This window comes from Lynx canadensis, chromosome X (genome assembly GCF_007474595.2).
Source record: "Lynx canadensis isolate LIC74 chromosome X, mLynCan4.pri.v2, whole genome shotgun sequence".
NCBI lineage: Eukaryota > Metazoa > Chordata > Mammalia > Carnivora > Felidae > Lynx > Lynx canadensis.
Genome location: NC_044321.2, coordinates 26,415,247 through 26,437,768, shown reverse-complemented (window position 1 = coordinate 26,437,768; position 22,522 = coordinate 26,415,247). Strand labels below are relative to the sequence as shown.

Below are 22,522 nucleotides of genomic sequence, written 5' to 3'. Positions count from 1 at the left end.
GTCAGGCTCTGTGCTGACAGCGGGGAGCCTGCTTGGAATGCGCTCTCTCTCTCTCTCTCTCTCTCTCTGCCACTCCTGCTTGTTCTCTCTGTCTCTCTCTTTCTCTGTCTCTGTCTCTCTGTCTCAAAAATAAGTAAACTTTTTTTAAAGAGAGATTTCTCAGACCAAACAACCTGAGAAATTCCCCACCAACAAGACACTGAAAAGAATATTCTAAAGGGTGTGCTTGGGCAGAAGTGATCCCAGATGGAAGATGTGACGTGAAAGAGGCAATGAGAAAAAAACAGTGGACGATAGATTGCTCAGTCCGAAAATACCAAAAAAAACAACCCCAAAACACCTCTGCTATCTTGTAGGGTCACCAGAGATGTAATCAAAATGCATGACTATAGTGATCCGTAAGCGATAGGTAAATGTATTTCGAGTTTTCTAAAACCAGTGAACTGTTTGGGAGGAATGGCGTTTTATGAAATTTAGACATTGAAAGGGAGAGCGACAGGGACAGACGAGAAGCAACAGGGCACCGTGAAGACAGCACTAGGCCAGGAGGCTTGGATTCTGGTAGCGTCTCAGCTGCTCGGCCATCGTGCGGCCTTGGGAAGGGTTCTTCCCTCGTGTGTGTCTCCGTTTTCCAGTCTGTGAAAGGAAGCTCTGGGACCGGATGAATTTTAAGGGCTCTTCATTATGATTCTGTGAAACACTGAGAAATAGATTCTCTAGGAGAAACAAGGAATCAATAATTCCTGAGTTGGTTTTTCTTTAACCTCCTGCGAGATGTTATCAGTAAGCGCTTGTATTTCACTCCCGGCTCCTTCTCAACGTGCGTGTGCAAACGCCGGAGCTCGGGGGGGGGGGGGGGTGTCGAGGCTCAGGTGTGTGTGTTGCTCTCCTTCCTCCACGTGTTTGGTTTCCTCTGCTGTCTCGTCATCTAGCAGCCACACACGGGAATGGCAGTTTACCGAAGCCTCAGGGGACAGGTGGCTCCTGTGGGTGTTGGGGGGACGTTTGCAGAAAGGGGCTGTGAAAAGTGAGCCTCGTTGGGCCCCCGTTGTGCCTTTTGCTTAATTTCGGGCCCGTACTGACGTATGCCTCCTGTCCTTTCTCTTCTTGCCCTGCGCTCCCCCCCCCCCACCCCCTTCGCCCTTCCTCCTGTCCACACAGGCTAATAATAAGCCTGAGATCGAAGCGGCCCTCTTCCTAGACTGGATGAGACTGGAGCCCCAGTCCATGGTGTGGCTGCCTGTCCTGCACCGAGTGGCTGCTGCGGAAACTGCCAAGCACCAGGCCAAGTGCAACATCTGCAAGGAGTGTCCGATCATCGGATTCAGGTATCCGGGACCCCCACTATGGCACGTCCTCCCGCGTGGTTGTCACCTTTTGGGACTTGATCTTGTATGTCCTGTGCCAGTTGCTCTGAGTTCTTCGTTCCCTTTCCGAACTGTGGACTGCCCCGATGGCTGGGCTATTTTGGTGGCTCTGACTCATCAGGCAGGTGTCCCTTTCCACCTTCACTGTGGAGCTCCGCGGAGCCGCATCCTTGGTGGAACACGACTGACTGATGGCCTGCCTCCCCTGAGATACTTGTCTGTCCAGGGTATGCGCATTAACTGTGCCGCCTCCTTCCTGGATCCAGAAAATGTTAACCGTCTCTCTGGGGGTGTTTTCATGTGTTGTTGTTGTTGTTGTTGTTGTTTTTCTGTTTATAGAAACTCTCTAAGAATCCGTTACAAAACTCAGAGATGATTCTGTGTGGGGAGACCTGTCATGGTAGCTCAGCTGCTTACTCTTCTTTTCTTCCCTCGAGTAACGAATTGTTTCAAGCAGCCCAGCCCTTCTTTACCTGTGAATCTGATTATGCTCTTTGCATGTATCCTAATGAACTTCTGAGGGAATATAAAGCGTGCAAGTCCATGAAAATTTCACAAAGCGGCTAAAAAAAAATGAAAAGGTTCTTTATGAATTTACAAGTGAAAGAGATAGGAAACATAGCAGGTTATTATTCTGATCTTCGGAAAATGTCACGGAAAACCACTGGCTCTTAAATCCTCAGCCTTGTTGACCTGTTTGGGGAGATGGGCTATTTTTAAGCGAATTAATCTTACTCAACGATAATCCCGAGCCCACATTTTGAAATGAGGATGTATTTAAACATCTGGATCAACATCAAGGTTTCCATAGCGATGAATAAGCCATAAAGTTGTAAACTAGCCACATAGTCTCTGCCCGTTCAGAATCTCCCTAACAGCTATGTAAATGCTCTTTTTCTACTTATGCTTAGACTTGTTTTATTTCTTTGTTTCCTAATAACTACTTTGTACCATTTGTGTGCTTTCTTTTATTCACTACTCTTTTACCCCTGGTGTTTGTCCTTCCATGCTTCATGGTGTTGACAGAGAGGTTTTACACAAACCCTCAGAGGTTTCTAAAGCCTAGGTAGACAACAGTGAGTAGGCAGTGCTCACAAAGGAACGGTTTGCCTTCCTGGTTTCTGGCAGGTAAGAACGGTGCCATGGGGGACGTGGAGGGCGAGCCCCAGGGGACGGCGTTTCGCTTCCTACCTCTCTTTCCTCACCTTCCCTAGCTGGCGAGATTTATGGACGGGGGAGGGCTCATAAAATAGAAAAGGGGAGGGCTCTGGAGGGCCAAAGAGGGGGTTTGCGTTTAATTCTTTTACCCTTATCAAAGGAGATCATTTGGGGGACTCGGCACTTGTTTCTTAGCCTCCTCCTCTCCAAAGATGGTTGGGATCTAAAAAAGGTAGCTCTCCCCCCACCTGCCCATATGTGGCAGAAGGAGTGTGTTTATTTGAATTGGCTAGGGTCCTTCTCTAAGAAAGCAAAAGTCAGGGAGAATAGGAAACAGTACCGTATACCGAGAATGGGGGTGTGCGCCCCCCCCCCCCCCGGCACCTTACAGAGGACAGATTCTTTTGTCCACCCCGATTTTGTCTTTCCTTGGGGCTTCCCTTAGGCGTGGGTGAGAGGCGGGGTTTTCTGGAGAGAGGCACCTGAAAGAGATCAGCCACGCGACTCCCTGGAGGTGAATCGTGTCGGTCGTTCCGAAAACGCGATTGAGGCGAGATGGATTTTAAACGAGGGTTCTCGTGTACTTTTCCTTTATTTGCGGAAATTGCTTTTTATCTTGATACGTTGTTTGGAAAATAATTGCTTCAGGAAACGTTTGTCCCCAGAGGGGCCTGCAGCGCGTCCATCTCTTTCTCCTGGAAGTTCTTCCAAATTCTTGTGTTTGGTCTTCCTACTTGATCTGAAAGGGTTCCTTGTGGAGTTTAAAGAAGAGCTGAAATCATCTACCCTCCTTCCATATGTTTATGGGATAATCTTCCTGCCAAAATGTTTTGATACTGTGGGAGAAGCACCAGAGAACTGTGAATGCAGGAAGTCAATCGCTTACCTGTGGGATTAATGAACACTGCATTCTGTTTGCAGAAATAGGAGCGTGTGGAAGGTTTATTAAAGAGTGTTCTTTGGGCCTTCGACGTGAAGAAATGCCTGAGGGTGTGTTTTTGTTTTTGTTTTAACCAGGTACAGGAGTCTGAAGCACTTTAACTATGACATCTGCCAAAGTTGCTTTTTTTCTGGTCGAGTTGCAAAAGGCCACAAAATGCACTATCCCATGGTGGAATACTGCACTCCGGTAAGTCAGATGCCTCCCTGGCGGGACACTTAGCTCACCTGGGAGGAGTTGCACTTTTGCACCGTGTTGCACAGGGTGTGTACAGCTGTGATTTAGAAGTTCCCGAGACGGTCCCCCCGCCAAAGGGGCTCCAGATTTACTTTATCCCTAGCGCATAGGGCAGTGCCTGGCACAGAACGAAGCCTCGAAGTTACTCCACAAATAGCATAGGATGAACGAAGAGATTTTTCATCTCTGTTTGGTGGTTGTCGAGAAGACGTTGTCCGCTGTATTTTGTTACCGCCCTAGCGGTTGTGTGGAGACGTTTTATGCTGGGGGGCGTGGGGGGCGTGGGGGGAGGGGGTAATGTGGGTTCCTTCGAATTTAGAATCCGCTGCTTTTGGCCAGTCTTGCTTAACTAATGCTAGGCATTTGCCTTTTTGGTTTTGTTTTTGTTTTTAATGTTTATTTTTGAGAGAGAGAGACAGAGCGTGAGCAGGGAAGGGGCAGAGAGAGGAGGAGACACCGAATCCGAAGCAGGCTCCGGGCTCCGAGCTGTCAGCACAGAGCCCGACGCGGGGCTCGAACTCACGAGCTGTGAGATCATGACCTGAGCTGGAAGTCGGTCAGTTAAACGTCCGACTCTTGATCTCAGCTCAGGTCTTAATCTCAGGGTCATGAGTTCAGGCCCTGTGCTGGCCTCCACGCTAGGCATGGAACCTACTTAAAAGAAAAAAAAAACAAAACAAAACTACTCTGTGAAATAGGTATTATTGTTATCATCCCCTTTTTACAGATGAGTACTCTGAGGCCTTAAGTAATTTGCCCAGTGTTCTAGAATTATGAGACGGAACTTTCTCCTCAGATGTCGTTTTGAGGAAATGTTCAGTAGCTTACAGAACTTTGGAAAAATCACCGGTGAAATGGAAAGGAGATAGACTGGGTGGTCAGACACATCTGGGTGTCGGTCTGATGTTACTGAACCACTAGCTGCCGGGACTCATCAGCACCGCCGGACCCGGGAGCTTGTTAGAAAGGCAACAACTCGGGCCCTGCCCCTGCCTCGTTAAATCCAACCTGCATTGTAGCAGGATCTGCAGGTAGTTGCTGCGCACATCCAAGTTTGAGAAGCTCTGTTCTAGAACTTTCCTGTCTTCCATCATAGAGCCATGATCCGGTTCCTAGTGTCTTTCTCACTTTGATTCCTCTTGCAAAGGTATTCAGTGATGCAGAGTGAGCCATGCTGTGGAAGAGAGGGAGATTCAGGGGGTGAAACATGACGTCCGCGTGGATCAGATCGTTCCTTAAAGTACTAGGAAGTGTGGCCAAACCTGAGGTCAACTTTAAGACTTTAGAAACGAGGTGCTCCTTTGACTTCGTTTTTTCATCATGACAGCTTGGTGAGGTATTATTACCCCCACTTTACAGACGGTCTGAGCCTTCGAGAGGTAAACAAGGTGGACAAGTTCACCCTACCGGTTAATGCTAGGCCCGGCCCGGTTTTTGTCCACCGACTTCGCTCTTGACCCCTACGGTCTCCTAAGTTACAGAATGAGCGCCCCGAGGCAGAACACCGCAGTGGCCCCTTTACCTTGACCTCATTCCCTCGTGTGTCTGATCTCGGCACAATTTCCCTTTCAGACTACATCGGGAGAAGATGTTCGTGACTTTGCCAAGGTACTAAAAAACAAATTTCGAACCAAAAGGTATTTTGCGAAGCATCCCCGAATGGGCTACCTGCCTGTGCAGACTGTCTTAGAGGGGGACAACATGGAAACGTGAGTACTGGTGAAGGCCTCTTTGAGCTCCTCTCCGCCGAGTGCCCTCCTTCGCTCCCAAATGCAAACAGTCTCTCCTCTCTCTTTCTTTAGATTTTACTTTAGCTGGAAAGAGAAAAACAAGCTGATGTTCAATTGCCATTTTCCCGTGTCGGTTGTCCCATGCCACTTACCTGTTGCAAAACTTAATCTGGATCTCCCAGGGAGAGCAGCTCCGTGACACCTACTGCTTCCCTGATAAGAAATGTGGGACGGTTTACAAATGAGGGATTCCAGCCTTTCGTTGGGGTTTTCTGCCCTCACGAATCGCCAGGCGTGTGTCTTTTTTTGTATCTGATTGTGGGGTCGTGCTTAGTTGCTTTTATCTCCTTGAAAGAAAATAGAGTCCCAGGAAATTTCTTCACAGTAAGTAGCAATGATTCTCATGATCAAAATGACGATACCTCCACCTGTATTCAGCCTTCTCTTGTGTTTTCCATATCTGATGGCAATCGCACAGTTGTTTGTTTTTCTTTCACCTCACTTTCCACCTGCGTTTTGGCCGTTGCTTTTCACGGTTCATGCTTAATTGGCTGAATTCTATTGATTTTTGACTTCTCGGCACTTTGTTTTGTCTTTATTTATTTATTTCTCTTGATTTGTTTACTTTGTTTGTGGCTGAGTTTGCCTGTGTCTCTCTTCACCACCTCATTTTTTGTTTTGCAGTCCTGTTACTCTGATCAACTTCTGGCCGGTAGATTCTGCGTGAGTACTTGTGCTGAAGGGTGCTGCTGGCTTGCTTGATTTGACCATTTTTGTTCTGTTGGTTTAGTTTGGTTTTAAAGACCTATTAAGTTCCCGTCCTTCATTTCAGTTTTTTTTCTTCCGGTGATAAGACGCTGCGAGGGCCATCCGCCACAGATCAGGAGAATCAGAGTGAGGTTTTCAGGTCCCCACCTGGTCAGGTTTTAACCGGCAGAAATCCTGGCCTGGAATCAATCATCAAAGAAACCAAGGGGTTGTTAGTTACAGTCCCGGGAGACGTGTTTATACAGCCTTCCATTCTAAGCAGGGAAGAGCCTTCTGATTACATCATAACGTTCTTTAGCCATAGTTTTTGAGAGTTCATACTTGTGGACCTTCAAAAGGATGATGGTTTATTCTTGAGGGCCTCTTCTAAGTGGACCATTAAAAATCAAGAGAATTTGTTTTATAGTGTGATGTTGACTTTGATGGAATAATTTCCATGAGGCGTGTGTATGCTATTGGACTCATCTCTATATACATGAGTTTCTCTGTTTGGAACTAAACTCATTTTGCTCTCCTCTCCGAACTAAATATGCAGCTCATAAATAGTTCGACATTTACACTGGAAGGAAAGTGTACTGTCGACTTGGTTATTACTACTGGTGTATATTAATAATACTAATATTAGATACCAACAGATAATTGATTTAGCTCAGAGTTTATAATGTTATTAGAAAACTCTCTGGGGAGTCTGTGATTTACCTATTAGCAAACAAAGCGTGCATTGTTTTAAAGTTCTGTCGTGCGGAGTTTTTATAACAAAGTTTTGGTATTTCAAAGCGTACTTTATTAAAATATTTATTTAAAGTCAGACAGCTCTATTATATGGAAGAGGGAAATGACCAATTTAGAAGAACTCAATTTATTTTTATTGGGTCTTTTTTATCGCTCCCCCATGTAATTTAAAGTATATCCTTTTTTAAAAATCCTGTAGTGATAAATGCAAGCTATTAATTGAGGTTTATTTTAAGTCTTTATTGGCCTCAAAGAAGTGTGAGGCTTCCCTTTCTTGGTTAAAGCAGCGTTACTGTGCCCCTTAATTTTGAGCTACGGTACCTATACCTGATTTTTTTTTTTTAATCATTGGGGGAGTGACTTAGATTCACTTCTGGTTTTTGCTCTTGGTAGGTAATGGTTTTTCCCTCACCCGGGTAGTTTATTTGTTTACAGAAGTTTGAACCTTTCTGAAATAAGAAACTTCAAAACACATTGAGAGACTGAAATCCTCACTGTGGCCGGATCCTAATAAGCAAACGGATATACTCTGGAATAACTTCCAGCCATTTGAAATATTCTAAAGACAATGATGCTAAAGAATCACTTTGAAAATGCACGGATAGAGGTAGCAGAAAATAATAGGCAAAGAATAGCTAACAGTTCCCTGAATGGGGGGGGGGTGGGGGAAGAAGTTTATTGTAGACATAAACTAATGAGAAAAAAACATGGCCGTGAATTTAATGTCACCTGTCTTAAGTAGAGGGTGTTTGCCTTAAACTTCGAAGAACTTTAAAATTAATAACCTTCTTTACTACAATATCTTCCTCTAACGACTGAAACATAGAATCACTTTGCCTTTTTATAAAAAGTTTGTTAGGTTATTCAGAAATAGTGGGAAAGTCTACTTTTGAGGAAGAAAAACCCAGCACGCTACGGTCCCTATTTTCTTCAATGCCAGCAATTTTTATTAAAGTCTTTACCCTTGGGATTATACATAATTTATGAAATATATTGCCCAGCTCTCCTGTTCAGGCAAAGAGCCAGGTGCTAAGGTGCTCGAATTTCGCAGGAATTGCCCCTGATGTCAACAGACTCTCATGTGGATCACCGAATTGGGAAGTTCACTGAGACACACGCCTTCTCTTTTTCTTTAGGGGAAGCCCTTGTTTACCCGCTATTTGTCATATTACCTTTAAAACTAAATCTGGCCTAAGCCTTTTATAGTGTTCGTCCACAAAGGAGACGGGTAGTCTTCTTGGAGCATGTCCACTTTGAAACCTAAATGGGTGAAAAGTTATTAGTGGGGTTGTCACAGAAGAGAAAGGGGTAGTGGGTGGGATGGAATTGGCCATTAATAATCACAGGACTAATCTTTCTGGGTATATCGTTTCGTGTTTAGGAAGTAGGAAGGGAGAACGGGATTCTTCCCGTCTCTCAGAAAAAATGTTTCGGAAGGCTTTGGATTTAGTTTTGTTTCTGGACTGAGGGGTTTTGTACTTTTACTTATTCTTGGTTTTTAAATGATTCTTCTCTGAACTGTGCTCCCTTCTGGCTCCTTTTCTGGTTTAATAAGTGCTTCCTTTAGTGTACTTTCTCTCTCTTTTTTTTTTTTCTTTTTCTTTTTAGATTTCTGATTATTATGAGTTCTTGTGCTTAGGCATGCTGTGTTAGGTGCTACAAACATTGATAAGAAAAATAACATGGAATTAGCCTCAAGGTTAAGGATTAAAGTGCTGCATAATATTTTCTGTGTAAGATTTTATTAAAGTGTTTTGGATTTCCATGCCCAGTTTTCTTGCTATGTAGTGCCTAGCTCAAAGGTGTCAGGTGTTCTTCTATGCACTACCCAGCCTGCCACTATTAGAAGAGAAAACAGCCGTTTTCCTTCATGGTGGGCTTTCAGCTCGTAAGAAGTCTGTACATGAAAAACGAGTTTGTTCCAAAAGACGGGGCTTATAAACCGAATAATCCAAGTACTAAACTCTCTTGACCTGCAGTGAGTATTTTGAAACAAACGTTAGCTAGCACGTTTCTAATACTGCGCTATGGCAGGCTTCTAAGGAACGAGCAGATGAACTCTACAAAACCAGAGTGAAGATTCACATGAAAATCTTTGGATCTGCCTAGTAAATCGGGTAGTCCTCCCTGTCTCCTCCTGACAGTTTGAAACCTCTTGGTTGTCCAGTGCCAATTGGATTATGGGGACACTGGACCTAGACAACACAGGTTCCATAAATAAGGCCTTCACCCCACAGGGAAGCCCTCCGTTCCCTAGTTGTTTGCTATACCGTGTTGGCATCATCTTAGGATTGCGTGTCTTTAAGAAATAGGGATTTCTCGTACATTTTCGCTGTCAGCCTACATAACTACATGGTTTTTTCTTTTAGTATAAGGAAAAACAAACCTATTCTTAGTGTTTCGACCAAGTCATTTAATGCTGTTTGGACGTTGGGCTAAACCAGTCCTCACTGAATAGATTACTGTTGACTTTTGGATTCGTGCCTTTACCTAAGGGCTTTCTGTGTCAGGACAGAAATGGAAGAGAACTTTTGTCCTACTCCAATGAAAACAAAAAAGCCCAAGTCCAAACTGGTTTTCAGAACAGATGGATTTTTTTTTTCCTAACGTGAATCCAAAAGTGCTATAAAAACTTCGAGGATAATTAATAGATCTGATAGGAAAGGATGAGGAAAATGTTAACCTTACCAAATCTCCTGGTCTCTGGAGCTAAAAAAATAAAAATAATAAAAATAAAAAAGGGTTTTACGCCCCAAAGTATATAATCCTCCCCTGTTGTTTTCTTCTCTTGTATATTAGCACACAGTGTCCCTAATAGATATTTCAGATACTGTGACATTTTATAGAATTTAGTTTTTGTTTTTTGTTTTTTTTTTTTAAAATCACAATATCATTTTGGGTCCTTCAGTTTTATTTTATGGAGTAGTAATAGAGTCCTGCTACTAAATTGGTGGATATATTGCTTCTTCACAGAACTGCACAGAACAAGATAGCTTGGGGTGTGGAATCTTAAGAGGTCCCGGACCGGCCTGGCCTCTTCAGAATCAGATTGTTGACTGAGAGTGTACTAGGCGCACGTAGAATTTCCATTCGGTGAGAGAGCAGCTAATAAATGGCATGGGTGTAAACTCTTGAACGTTTTTGACCGCCTAGTGCCAACACAGTCTCAGAACCGTAGCGTGTGAGAAACTAACAAGGGAGGAGGAAAGTGCCCCAGAGAGTTGGTCTCCCCCAGCCTTTTCTCTAATGGAAACTCTACAGAGAAGATTCCGATCTCTTTTTTATGGCTTCTGAAAGACGTAGAAGTAGGAGAGTTCACTTCTCCAGCTTGGATTTAAGACACTCGATGATATCGGAGATAAAGTTAAAACTAAATGTGTACCTTATCCAGAGAGCTAGAGTGAGAGCATTCTAGGCCATGTATATAACATGACTGTGGTGGGGTTTTTGTTTTTTTTTTTTCTCCATTAATGGATGGTATCTGTGACTAATCACATTTTCTGCCTTATAGGCCCGCCTCGTCCCCTCAGCTTTCACACGATGATACTCATTCACGCATTGAACATTATGCTAGCAGGTATGACACTAGTTGAATGCTAGGCAAATAATGATTGAAATAACTAACCAAGGAAAGCTAACCGATAATACTTTGCAACAGATCTTTTCTTTTCCCCCCAATCTTGTCTGACTTCTACTTACTAATCAACTTGCCCTCTAACTTGCATGCCGTTGCACTGCATGTTGTTCTCGGACACCAGTAAGAACGTTGGTCCGGAACAATCTCCCCCTAACCCTGGCCTTTAAACCTTTCTGATAGCTTTGTTATGTTTTGCATACTGCGCACGTTTCATAAATTGGCTGAGAAATCATCTGACCTTAGAAAACCGCTAGACCAGACATGCCCAAGTGAAGCAGCAATACTGCGTTCCGTAGAGAATATGAAGGCGTTGGCTTTCCGTCTGTGTGTTTATTTCCCTGATACGCTGTAAAGAAGAGAATAATTAATTTTCCTAATCCTCGCACCTTTATGTCCCACCTTGTTTGTGTTTCAGATCATTGTTATACCTAAAAACTCATTTGCTAACTGTAAGATATCTTTTGCTCGTTAAATAAGTCTGTAAGAGTTTGGTTAACTTTTTTTTATTTTTTAGTGGTAAAAAGTGTTTACGATTGTCTCAGGGGAAGGAGGTTTTTTTAAAGGTAAAACTTGGTGGCAGACTGTTAAGAGAGCTTACCTGTGAGTCCGTCCTTTTTCAATATTCTAACCGCTAACGTGTTTATCAACCGCGGGAAGCACGAACTAGCTCTATAAGTCTGTCATCAGGGGAAAGCTTTAATTGCCCTAAAAATACCAGGGGTAGAGAAGGAGTAGAGTGTATTTGTTGTTAGGGAAGCTTTTCTTGTAAAAACAAAGGCCTTTTCTCAGTGCCAGGAAGATCGATCTGTGAAGAAGAAAAACCTACCAGATACAACTTCCCTTATAATTTATAGCGTAAATGTAAAGCCGCTAACTAGCTGTGGTCCACCACTCACTGCCTCCAGAGGTTAGGGCAACACACACATCCTTTAATTTGAAGGATTCCTTTCTCTTCTTGACATGATTTATCCTTTAGTTTTCAGGAATGTTCGATTAGGTCTTGAATAGATTCTAAGAAATCACATAAGTTTTAATGAGCTTTTACGTTTTTTATCAGGCTAGCAGAAATGGAAAACAGCAATGGATCTTATCTAAATGATAGCATCTCTCCTAATGAGAGCATGTAAGTATCCTGTCTCTTTTTACGAAATGTTCCTGACGATGAAATTGCTTTGAGGGCTTTAGAGGTAGGGTAGCGCAGAAGATAGGAGTTAGCGTGATAGCCATTTGCTCTTTCAAGGAACCGCTCACTTGCTTTTTTTTCTTTGACTCTTAACAACCTGACAGGGAAGGAGCTCATCCAAGATGTGGCCTTACTGGCAATTCCAGAGTCGCAAAACCAGTTTGCCTTACTCTTATTTAGTACCAGACCGTCACAGGCTGCCCAGGTGCAAATATTGAAATTGTGTTAAATGCTTGATCTTTGACGAAACCTGCCAGAGATTTAAAGGGATTGGATATTAATTTTTAAAGTGATGGCTGAGTGGTATTTCCTCCACTCAGGGGGAGTGGACATCCAACCTTGGTACAGTTGGATGGGTATTCCCATCCGGCAGGTTAGTTGGGTAGTTTCCTTCAGAGACCCAAAGTGGTAGCATCTTCGCTAGCCAAATAAGGCGAGGCAGCCTTGCGAAGGGTTTCAGAAGAAGGAGCTCAGATTTAGGTCGAAGTTTTTTAGTGGGATGATAAGCCAGGCCTGTCAAGTAGAAGCACACAGCTATGGCAGGGAAACAGAGACTTCATTACGGAGTAAGGGAAGTGTTCACAATGAGGAACACACAGAAATAGTGCATGAATCAAGGGCCTGAGGTGGAGGGAGCTGACGAAGAAGCTAATCTGAAGGAAAAGATAAGGACCTGCGAACTGAAGGGATACTTGAGAGAGAGAGAAAAAAAAAAAAATCTAGTCAAAGCACAGTGATGCCTTTGGTAAGTTACAGATGTCTCGCCACTTTGTCATGGAGAATCTAGACAAAGGGAAGAATGTGGGGTCAGTCTACTCTGTCGGTGTGGCACCTCCCGGTCACACTCAGATGAGGCAAGGGCCTTTACGAGGATTAGGCTGAGGGAAATAGTACCCGAGTGGCATTTATACGTAATTGGTTATTGAAGACGTGAGAACAAGTCATCTGGTAGATAAAAGCGATCACTTTCAAAGGTGAGTGGTGAATCAAGTCGACAGTCAGTCATCTGTTTGTGACTGAGTTACTGAAAACAAAACCCATCTTTTCCCCATTCGTAACTGTGGTATATTCTCTTTCTCATCCATGGGGATAAGTATCAGTAGGATTACGATATGAGATCCACTGACAGGAAAACAGGTGGCCAAAGAATCAACCAGACGTAAACGGCCTGGATGGTTTGCTTCTTTGGGTCGCCGATTTTGATATGAAATTAATTCAAGTTGTAGCCGCATCATAATGGCCGCCATTCAGTGGCTGCCTGAGAGAACAGTAAGAGAAACTTAATTGTAGCTCTGTTGTAATTAAACATGGGACGTTCTAGCAATAAAATTCCAGAATTTGGGAAAAGGGATGGTAAGTTGGGTAGTAAAACATCCTTTTACAATTTTTAAATGAAATGTAGCTTTAGCTCCTTCTGAGGACATAAAATCCATTTTGACTCAGTGTTAGGTGATAAAATCCTGATGTTTTGGGGGCAGGTCTGGGGAGGTGGTTTGGTGCATTGGGTGACTTCACGTAAATGTTTGTTTTTAACACCCAGGAATTGTTTGTAGTCCACTTTTCACTTCTCAGCCAAATACCTGGCTTGACAGACCAAAATCATTTCGGGCAGGAGGATTTTTGCCTAAATACCTGAACTGTTTTTCAACTCAGAAGACTTAGGGGGATATTAACATATCATCCTGCTATCTAACCAGAAACAAAGGGCTTTAGCCTCTCGTTGAGAATAGAACCGAGGTTCTTACAACTTAGAGGCACACAGGCTTCCAAAAAGCTAGGAGCAATACATTTGGAAAATGATTTCTCCCGTGTATTAAAGAGTTCTAGTTTTACGGAGACATTGCAGTTGCTTCCCCAAATTGTGAGCCTTTTGCTTCTTTGTTCCTGAGGATTAGTCCTTAAAAGCTGTTCCAAAGAATGAGTTGTTCAGGCTTCTTTGAATTAATCATCCTAATGGCTTTTTTTCCCTTCGCATTTTTGTTTTTCTATTTGAACAATAATTGAGTGAAACCATCATTGGTCTACAGGTTCGTTATTGTTACCGTCTTGCCTCCATGGCTTTTTAAGTTCAAACCGACTTACCAAAGCAACCCTTTTTGGTTACTTTGTCTTCCCCTTAGGAACATATTTATGATGGTAAAGGCTGCATTTTTTTCCCTGGTCATTATCAACAATAGCATGGGTCAGTGAACAGGTTTTCTTGACAGGCTTCAGTGATGGAGCCATTGTTCTGCCTTTTAATATTTGTTAACTATTGGTTGAGTGGTCAACGCAGAGTCCCGGTGTGTCCGTAACCCTGCCGTTCCTTTACCCACGTAAATAGGCCACATTCACTGGAAAATTTGAGTAAGCAGTGCTTTGAGTTCTCACCAATAAGACGGTAGATCACAGCCTCAAAAGTATGCAAGTGTCTTAAGAAACAGGAAGAAGGGTCTAATTACTTGTTAAGAGCAAATGTTTCTATTTTTAAGTACACACCCGAGTCCCTGACCCCCAGAACAAAATAAGAGGGGAAAAAACCAAAACCTTTGATTTTATTTTCCAGAGATGATGAACATTTGTTAATCCAGCATTACTGCCAAAGTTTGAACCAGGACTCCCCCCTGAGCCAGCCTCGTAGTCCTGCCCAGATCTTGATTTCCTTAGAGAGTGAGGAAAGAGGGGAGCTAGAGAGAATCCTAGCAGATCTTGAGGAAGAAAACAGGTGAGTTTTCTTTCTAGCTTTGTCATTGGTATGCAGAGCGCATACACGTGCACACGTAGAAAAGCGCCAGGAGTCTTCACTTAGAGTCATTCTGTGTCTAATTGTTTTCTGCGATAATCTGTTGAGCTCCGTTTACAGATGCTCTCTCTCTATGAATGCAATAGTATAATTAAGAAGTCCTAATTGAGGGCTGAAAGGAATTAATGCTAATGGTGGTGTTTGATTTGTTGCATGTGTCTCAGAGGCTTTGATTTTATATTTGAGCCTAGAATTTAAGAGCAAAGCAAGTCATTTAATTTCACGATTATACGACGGGTACATGTATTTGGCCATATTATTTACGCCACAGCGTTCAAGAAAGTAGGCTCGTTGGCTTTGCCTCATTTGCGAACGAATTCACTCATCTTATTTTTCATCATCGGCCACAGAAATCACGTATGCTCACCACCAGAGCAGATTAGTGAGACAATTCCGGTTGTCAGTATCATCTGCAAAAGGTGTTCCCAGAAGAAAGGAAACTGTGTAGCAATTAAAAGGCTAAAGAAAATTCACCCTGTCTGCAGGGAGGACAAAGATGTAAAACTCTGGGATTCTGTGTGGTGTCAGGATAATAGAAATCATTGGACTTTCACTTTGCTGTTAGATTTATTATCTCACAGATCTCTTGGTTGAGAAAGGCTTTTACATATGATCACTTCTAACTCCCTGTGCCTTCTTTAGACAAATGCCACCAGGCAAGTCTTTAAAGGAGCAATTGCTCAAATTTGTGGGACTCGAGTACTTTCATCTCTGTGATTTAGCCCAAGGCTCCAAAACCTGTGAATCTAGGCAGCTTGGTATGTCTCCGAACCGGTGCCCTCGGGGAGTATTGTCACCTCAAGATGAAAAAGGAAACTGCTGTTCATCCATTGCTTTCTGCCGCCACTGCCCACCTTCTAGCTCTTAAAACCCCCGACCTGTGGCCACGCTCCTTATCCGGTGGGCTTCCCCTCACTGCCTCTCTCACCCCTCCAATAATATATCCCCCATACGGACTTGCATTGTGTATCTTTCCAGGACCATCATGGCGTTCGTTGTTTGTTGGATGTCTGCATCTAGGAAGACAAAAAGCCGGCTTTTCGGCTGGGCCTTTAAAACCTTCCAGAATTTTCTCTTCCTTTTACAACATTATCTTCCTTTCTACCCGTGTTCCGGCCACACTGCTCTAGCAACCGTTTCCGAGTACATCCTGCCCTCATCCACTTTCTGGGTCACGCGCAAGCTCCCTCCCATATCTGATGAAGGAGTCCTACCCATGTTCCGTGACCTTCCTCAAAATAATCTCCACGGAGCCCTGTTAGAGCCCTCCATTTGGAAGTAATAGATCTTTTGCCTGTATTCTCCGAATATTGTGAATCTTTCCCCGAGAACTCCCTGATGGTTTGCCTTTTTATCAGTGATGCCCCGTGTGGCGCCCTCCCCCCAACCCGAATAAGACGGGGAATGCCTTTGGGCCAAGGACTGGGTCTTAATCCTCTTAGTGGTCCCCTACAGTACCTAGCATGGTTTGAAGACTCGGGGTAATCCTGGGACGATCGGTAAAAACCTAACTTTAAGAATACAGCAAGGATGTCACACGAGTGCCATCCAGGAGGTAATACTGAACGTTTTGTTGGTTTTCATGGTGACCTTATTTTTGGTTTCCTTTGGCACTGAACTGGCACTGAAGACTATCCTGATGAGTATCCCTCTGTGTTAAACCTGCGGTTATTTCAGGGGTCAAAGTCAAATTAGAAAAAGTTGGAATTGACATTGTAAGTAGCATTTGACGCAACCCAGGAGTAAAAATAGTTTTGTACCGGGGCGCCTGGGTGGCGCAGTCGGTTAAGCGTCCGACTTCAGCCAGGTCACGATCTCGCGGTCCGTGAGTTCGAGCCCCGCGTCGGGCTCTGGGCTGATGGCTCAGAGCCTGGAGCCTGTTTCCGATTCTGTGTCTCCCTCTCTCTCTGCCCCTCCCCCGTTCATGCTCTGTCTCTCTCTGTCCCAAAAATAAATAAACGTTGAAAAAATAGTTTTGTACCATAAGATTATTGCCACTGCGCAATAGATCTGTCTGTGTCATCGGGCAAGAGTCTGGTCTTGTTTGTTGTTAGCACACTTTGCTTCCGTCCCATGACAGCCAGGGTAAAGACTACTGATAAATGTCATTTGCATATCGTTGCATCATTTCCGGAGTGCTTGACTGTATTTTGGGCCATTTAATCTTCCTTCAAGCTGTGTAAAGAACTTAGATGGGAAGATGCTGGTTCACAGAGGTTCAAATGGATTGACCCAAATTTCACACCCAGCCAGTGGCAGAACCAACCTCAGGCCCAGATTTTCTGACTCAAAAATAGCCAAGTGCCCCTTGGGCCAGCGAACAAAAAAGAGTCATTCTCTGTAAATAGAATTTGTATAGAATTGTCACATATTCCCTGGAATGGACCTTGACGTGAGACCATATTATTTTTTTTTTATTTTTTTAATGCTTATTTTTGAGAGAGAGAGAGAGACAGAGCATGAGAGTGGGAGGGGCAGAGAGAGAGAGGGAGACACAGAATCTGAAACAGGCTCCAAGCTCCGAGTTGTCAGCACAGAGCCCGACATGGGGCTCGAACTCATGAACCAGGAGATCGTGACGTGAGCCGAAGTCGGACACTTAACTGACTGAGCCACTCAGGTGCCCCTGGAATTTTTTTTTTAAGTTCATTTTTTTATTTTTGAGAGAGAGAGAGAACGCACACACGCGCGCGCGCACACACACACACACACACAAGCATGAGTGGGGAGGGGTACAGAGAGAGGGAGACGGAATGTGAGGCAGGCTCCAGGCTCTGAGCCATCAGCACAGAGACTAACGTGGGGCTCAGACCCTCGGACCACGAGTTCATGACCTGAGCTGAAGTTGGATGTTTGAGCCATCCAGGCGCCTTGAGACAGTATTATTAAGGACTAGATAGACATGAATAAACCAGTTCATGTACTTGGGGTACAGGGATCACTACTTTATCCTGAAAAATATCCAAGATCGTTCTACAAGAACGGGATGGTTTACTCTGTGAAAGAAAGAAATTACACCAGGGCTCCTCACAGCCGCCAAATGAAGAATCTGATGTTGATGGAAGTCTTACTGTAAGTTCTCTTGACCTTCAGGTAAAGGTCATCAGGGTGAGTTTCTTTCTTTCTCTCTCCACTTTGTCCCATTTGCACGTCCTGCCACATTCCAAAGAAACGTCTCTGCAGAGTGAAAGGTACACTGTCTCCTGAAAGGACAGTCTCTGGGCTATACGATCAGACAAATACAAGCGTACTTGGAGAGAAAGCGGGAATGGAAATTTAAAATTGAGATTGTCCCATGTCCTTTGGATGTACGTTTATTACCGTATCTATGTGTATTTTGCGTTCCTTTGTTCTAACCTTAGGACTAATCTCCGAATAAGTTAGCAAAGGAAAGGGGCTCGGAGATCACCATTTCCGATGAGATACGGTATGGAATTCTGTTGTTTTTCATGACACCTGCCCCCATTCCCCTTGGAAAGGAGAGAATGCCTAATTTAGAAGGGTCTCCAGGGTGTCTTATCTCTGCCTTTAGGATTCCATTTCTCTTAGTTGCCACACATAGCATTCAATAAATATTTGTTGAATGAAAGAAATGAAGCTGAATTTATTTTAAGTGTGGCCCTCACGCATGTACTTTTGACTAAAATTATTTTTAAAGCCGAATTTTGTAGAGGAATGCCTTTTAAAAGCTGTTCTTCTTGCTTTTCAGAGTCTTTCTTTTCCCAAGTTCCTTGATTAGCACCAACTGTTGCTTTCTCATTAATTGAGAATCTTAAACATTCGTTTGCCAAATCCTAGGCCGTGTAAGTCTCTCCCATTCTCTTGATCGTTGGTTCATGCCACAAATGTAGAGTGAGAGCCCTGAGCAGAAGCTAAATCTGACTCTGAATTTTCTTGATAGCATCTCTCTCCTAAAGTTGGATGACTAGCGGCTTTACACAGTCTTTAATGTTTCCCTTCTGCAAAATGTCTTGTGCTCATTCTGCAGATCATGCAGACTGTCATTTGAGTGAGATCAGTCGGACATGAGAATTTTATCCATTGTGTGTCCTCAGCATTGCAGTCTCAGAGTTCGCTTTTTTACTGCAGAGACTCAAAAGTCTGCGGTCTCCTGACGGAAATCCACAGTGTCAAATTGCAGTGTATTTTTCTCTGCACCGTCCAAATGAAGTCAGACCTGCTCTGAAATTTTAGGTGTGACCCTAGCAATGAAAAGGTAGCCTTTATGAAAGACCCAAACTCATTGTCATCCTGCTGCCTGCATAGCAAAGTGATTAGATTGTCCCCAAGGCTAGAAGGAGAGTAAATACTAACTAACCCGATTCACTGTGAAGTCTGAAGTTAATTACAGTTGTCAGGAGATGTTATATGACAGCAGGGAGCCCTGTGGATTCCTAGTATCTACTCGGTGCCTTTCGTAGGTCTTGTTTTTGGGCAAACAAGACAGCGTGCAGTCTCAGTTTGAGTTTCCCTTGCCCCTTTTCACTGCTCCAGTGATAACGCCAGCTTACTAGTGTTACATTCACGAGGATTCTAGACTGGCTGCTTACAGCACAGAGTTGAACTGGCTGGAAATCACGATCCTGTTGCTTTACCTTGTAAATGAGGGGACGACTTGGGGCCCGGGGCTGGCCTAGTCTTCCACAGTCTACTCCACGCGACTTCAGTAGGGCTTTGATGGAAAGAGTCCCCAGTGATGGTAAGCACACAGGCAAGACGACAGGACGCTGAGGGGGATCAGGAGTGGCCTTGCCGGCAGAAGGAGGAGCAGAGGGGGTCAAGGCGAGGAAGAGCAGGGAATGTTCGGGCAACTGCAAACAGTGGTGTCACTTTTGTGATGAGGCAAGAAACGGGAGACGATGAGGCCTCACGAGTGGGCAGGGCCAGGCCGGGAAGGGCATGATGCCACCTCACCTAGGACTGGGAGCCACTCGGGCATCAGCCAGGCGTGGTGCTTTTAGATTTATGCTTACATCCATCACTCGGGCAGCTGTGTGGAGGGTGACCTTGAAAAGAACTCTACTGGAAACAGTAATTCAAATCGGGAGGTAGCATGGAAACCCACAAAAGAGATCAGTGAAGCCTCAAGAAAGAGAAATGGGGCAGACAGGCTGAATTTGAGTGGTATTTCTGGGCAGGGGCAGAGCTGCTGTTCGAGGGATCTGGGGACGGAAGGGACAAGCCCCAGTTCTAGAGGGCGCCTGGCAAGATGATGGTCGTTGGCAGCTGGGACTGACGATCCAGGGGGAGGACAAGTGGGCCCCTTTAAATTATCTATTTTTTAAAATTTTTGTAATGTTTATTTTTGAGAGGGAGAGTGTCCATGGGGGAGGGGCAGAGAGAGAGAGAGAGAGAGAGAGAGAGAGAGAGAGAGAGAGGTGGAGGATCTGAAGCAGGCTCTGAGCTGTCAGCACAGAGCCTGGTGCAGGGCTCAAACTCACAAACTGTGAGATCATGACCTGAGCCGAAGTCAGACGCTTAGCCGACTGAGCCACCCAGGTGCCCCATTAGCTATATTTTTAAAATAAATACAAGTTGGTAGGATTGACACTATTTATAGACGTCCTTCCTCAAGGGTCAAGTGGCTGGAAGACAGGGAATGGGGTGTGGGAGGGCTTGAGTTAAGGGGCTGGTGACATATCCACGGGTTAATGTCTGACAGTCAGAAATGCAACTATGAAGCTTCCAGAGATACTAGATCTAGGAGTCACCAGCTCCCAAGTAGCACTTGAAACCACAAGAGTGAACTTTGCCTACCCAGTGTGGTGGAAGGACGACTCTGGGCTTGGTAGAACTCTGGAAGATTTGAACGTGAAGATGTCTGTGTAATTACCTTTTGAAAAATAGGTAATCACGCACATGAAACAAAATCCAAATAGTTCAAACATGCATACAGAGAAGAATGAGTCTTTCTCCAACTTTATCCCCTGGCTGTCATGTTCCCAGCTCCAAAGGTGTTCGTTTCTTGAGTTCTTAGGTATCCTTATAGCTACTCTCTACACATGTAATTGTTTGCCAATATATTGGTGGTTGTTGGGATTATTTCATAGAGTAATACCATGGAGGGGTCACCTCGGTCTTCTCTTTTTACTTAACAATCCCTAGTAACTTGTACACGCTGGAAGGATTTGCCAGAGGAAGAGGGGAGGAGAACTTGGGAATGATGGAGCGAGAGTGGTTATGGGCACAGGACGAGGTGTGGGTTTGAATGGGAGAAGGGCCACCTTTGAAGACCTTGTGGGCGATGAATATTAGGGTATGGAGCGGGGGTGGGGAGGAGAATGGAATGAGCGTTCAGCGTTCAGTAGACATCATGGGTCATTAGCGGAGACTGATTCTCATAGCTGGCCTGTACATTTTTTTGAAAAGTTGGATTGGGGGGAAAGAGTAGCAGTATCCAAGGAATTGCATGGAACTAGGCTTTCGGGTCGCTTGGCAACATGCACCCCCAAAACAAAGGCCTGCAGAGCTTGATTAGATAAAGGGAGTGAGTTTTCCCTCATCAGTCGGACAACCAAGGTCTGTTCCGGTGAGGAAAGCCACCATATGAAGAAAAGCTGAAGGGCGTACCCATAGCCTTAATAAGCTATGCCGGAGTCAACCGACTTAGCTCTACTTGGGCAGGGAATACTGGCACAGGGGGTGCCGTCACCGTGATTCAGAGGCTCGGTTTCTAACTAACCAGTCCAGTGAACTCAATTTCCTTCAGCCTGTCCTGAGTTCATCAAAACAAAGCCCAAGGGGACCAGTTCATCCTAACCGATTCATGGAAGGGGATGGATAACCCAGAAGGACAACTTGTTTCTCCCTTGTTCCTAATTCTCTTTTTAACTGTCTAGCTGTACAACATGTGTTACTGGTGCCTTAAACCTCTTCGGGGGGACACCATCGCATTTATGTACAAACACTTAATCTATTTAAATGGGGAAGAGATGTTCAGAGACTGAACATAGGTCGCCTATCTCACAATCACTTATCTTAGAGATCAGAGTAAAAGTCACTCAGTCGTCTGGTGAGCTTAGGTTCTTGGCGTAAGAAACGGGATAGTCATGAAGGACTCGAGGAAAAACCAAGTACCCTTCTGGTGATAGGAATATTCAGGAATTACCGGTACAGCTGCCCTCTCCCTCGAACAGGCTGGATGAAAGGTAAAGCTCTTATGATCCAGTTTGCCTTTTTAGATCCCTCAGCAACCCCCTCGTCCTCCTCTTGCCTCACGTTGCGGCGTCATCCTACTGCCCTAGAATTGATTGTGGTCATGACTTTCTTTAGCTGCTTTCCAGGCCTGAGGATAAAATTCCAATTCAGTTCAGCGGATAGGTAGTGAACGCTTAATGTGTTTCGCAAACTGCCAGGACTACAAAGATGAAAAAGCCGCGGTTCTTCCCTTCCTGGGGCTCAAAACTGAAGAAAAGGCATTAAAATACAAATAACTAAATGTGAACCGCTAATTCCGACGCATCGTTACCACTGCTCAGGGGGCACAGAGGTCAGTGATTAAGGCTGTCGGGAGGGATTGGAGAGACCTTCGAAACTAGAGTTGAAAATAAAGACCAAATAGGACTTTCCCAGGACTTTTCTACTTTTTGCTGGAAAGGTAGTGGAACCATTTCACTGAACGATGGCCAAGGTCTGATGAGCTCAGGATGTGGTGGTCAAGGGAAGAAGGGAGGAGGAATGGGAAGGTCACTGAATGAATGAGGCCACCAGGGAGATGGAAGAGACAGCAGTTGGGTGGTTTGGACATTTTAAATTGGGGAACAGGGAGGTATGATCATTCGGAAACAAGCAAAAGAACACAGTACACACAGGAAAAGCTACTGATGGACGAAGGTCAATGACTAGAGAAAAAGACCTGTGGCCTGGGCCTCCTGAGTTCTGTTTGTCCAAAGCGATTCAAGGGGCAATTTGCTGTACTGGTTTTATGTATTAGCTCTCCAAAAAGGATTGGAAACAAAAAAACAAAAACACAACAATAAGATTCCCAC

At 44.4% G+C, this 22,522-nt stretch overlaps 1 protein-coding gene across 9 annotated transcripts in view; it reads left to right on the top strand.

Annotated features, from left to right (window-relative positions):
• The window catches only part of DMD (dystrophin), a 1,834,617-nt gene that overhangs the window by 1,763,569 nt on the left and 48,526 nt on the right, over positions 1-22,522 (top strand). For 6 of the 9 annotated variants that reach the window (XM_030304767.1, XM_030304766.1, XM_030304769.1 and 3 more), the window contains 7 exons: positions 1,162-1,328; positions 3,543-3,654; positions 5,275-5,411; positions 6,117-6,155; positions 10,444-10,509; positions 11,627-11,692; positions 14,298-14,456. In XM_030304767.1, coding sequence (XP_030160627.1) covers positions 1,162-1,328; positions 3,543-3,654; positions 5,275-5,411; positions 6,117-6,155; positions 10,444-10,509; positions 11,627-11,692; positions 14,298-14,456 — 746 coding nt within the window. Of the gene's footprint in view, positions 1-1,161; positions 1,329-3,542; positions 3,655-5,274; positions 5,416-6,116; positions 6,156-10,443; positions 10,510-11,626; positions 11,693-14,297; positions 14,457-22,522 lie in introns of those variants that run through there. The other 3 variants (XM_030304772.2, XM_030304770.2, XM_030304774.2) reach the window with 2 other exon arrangements.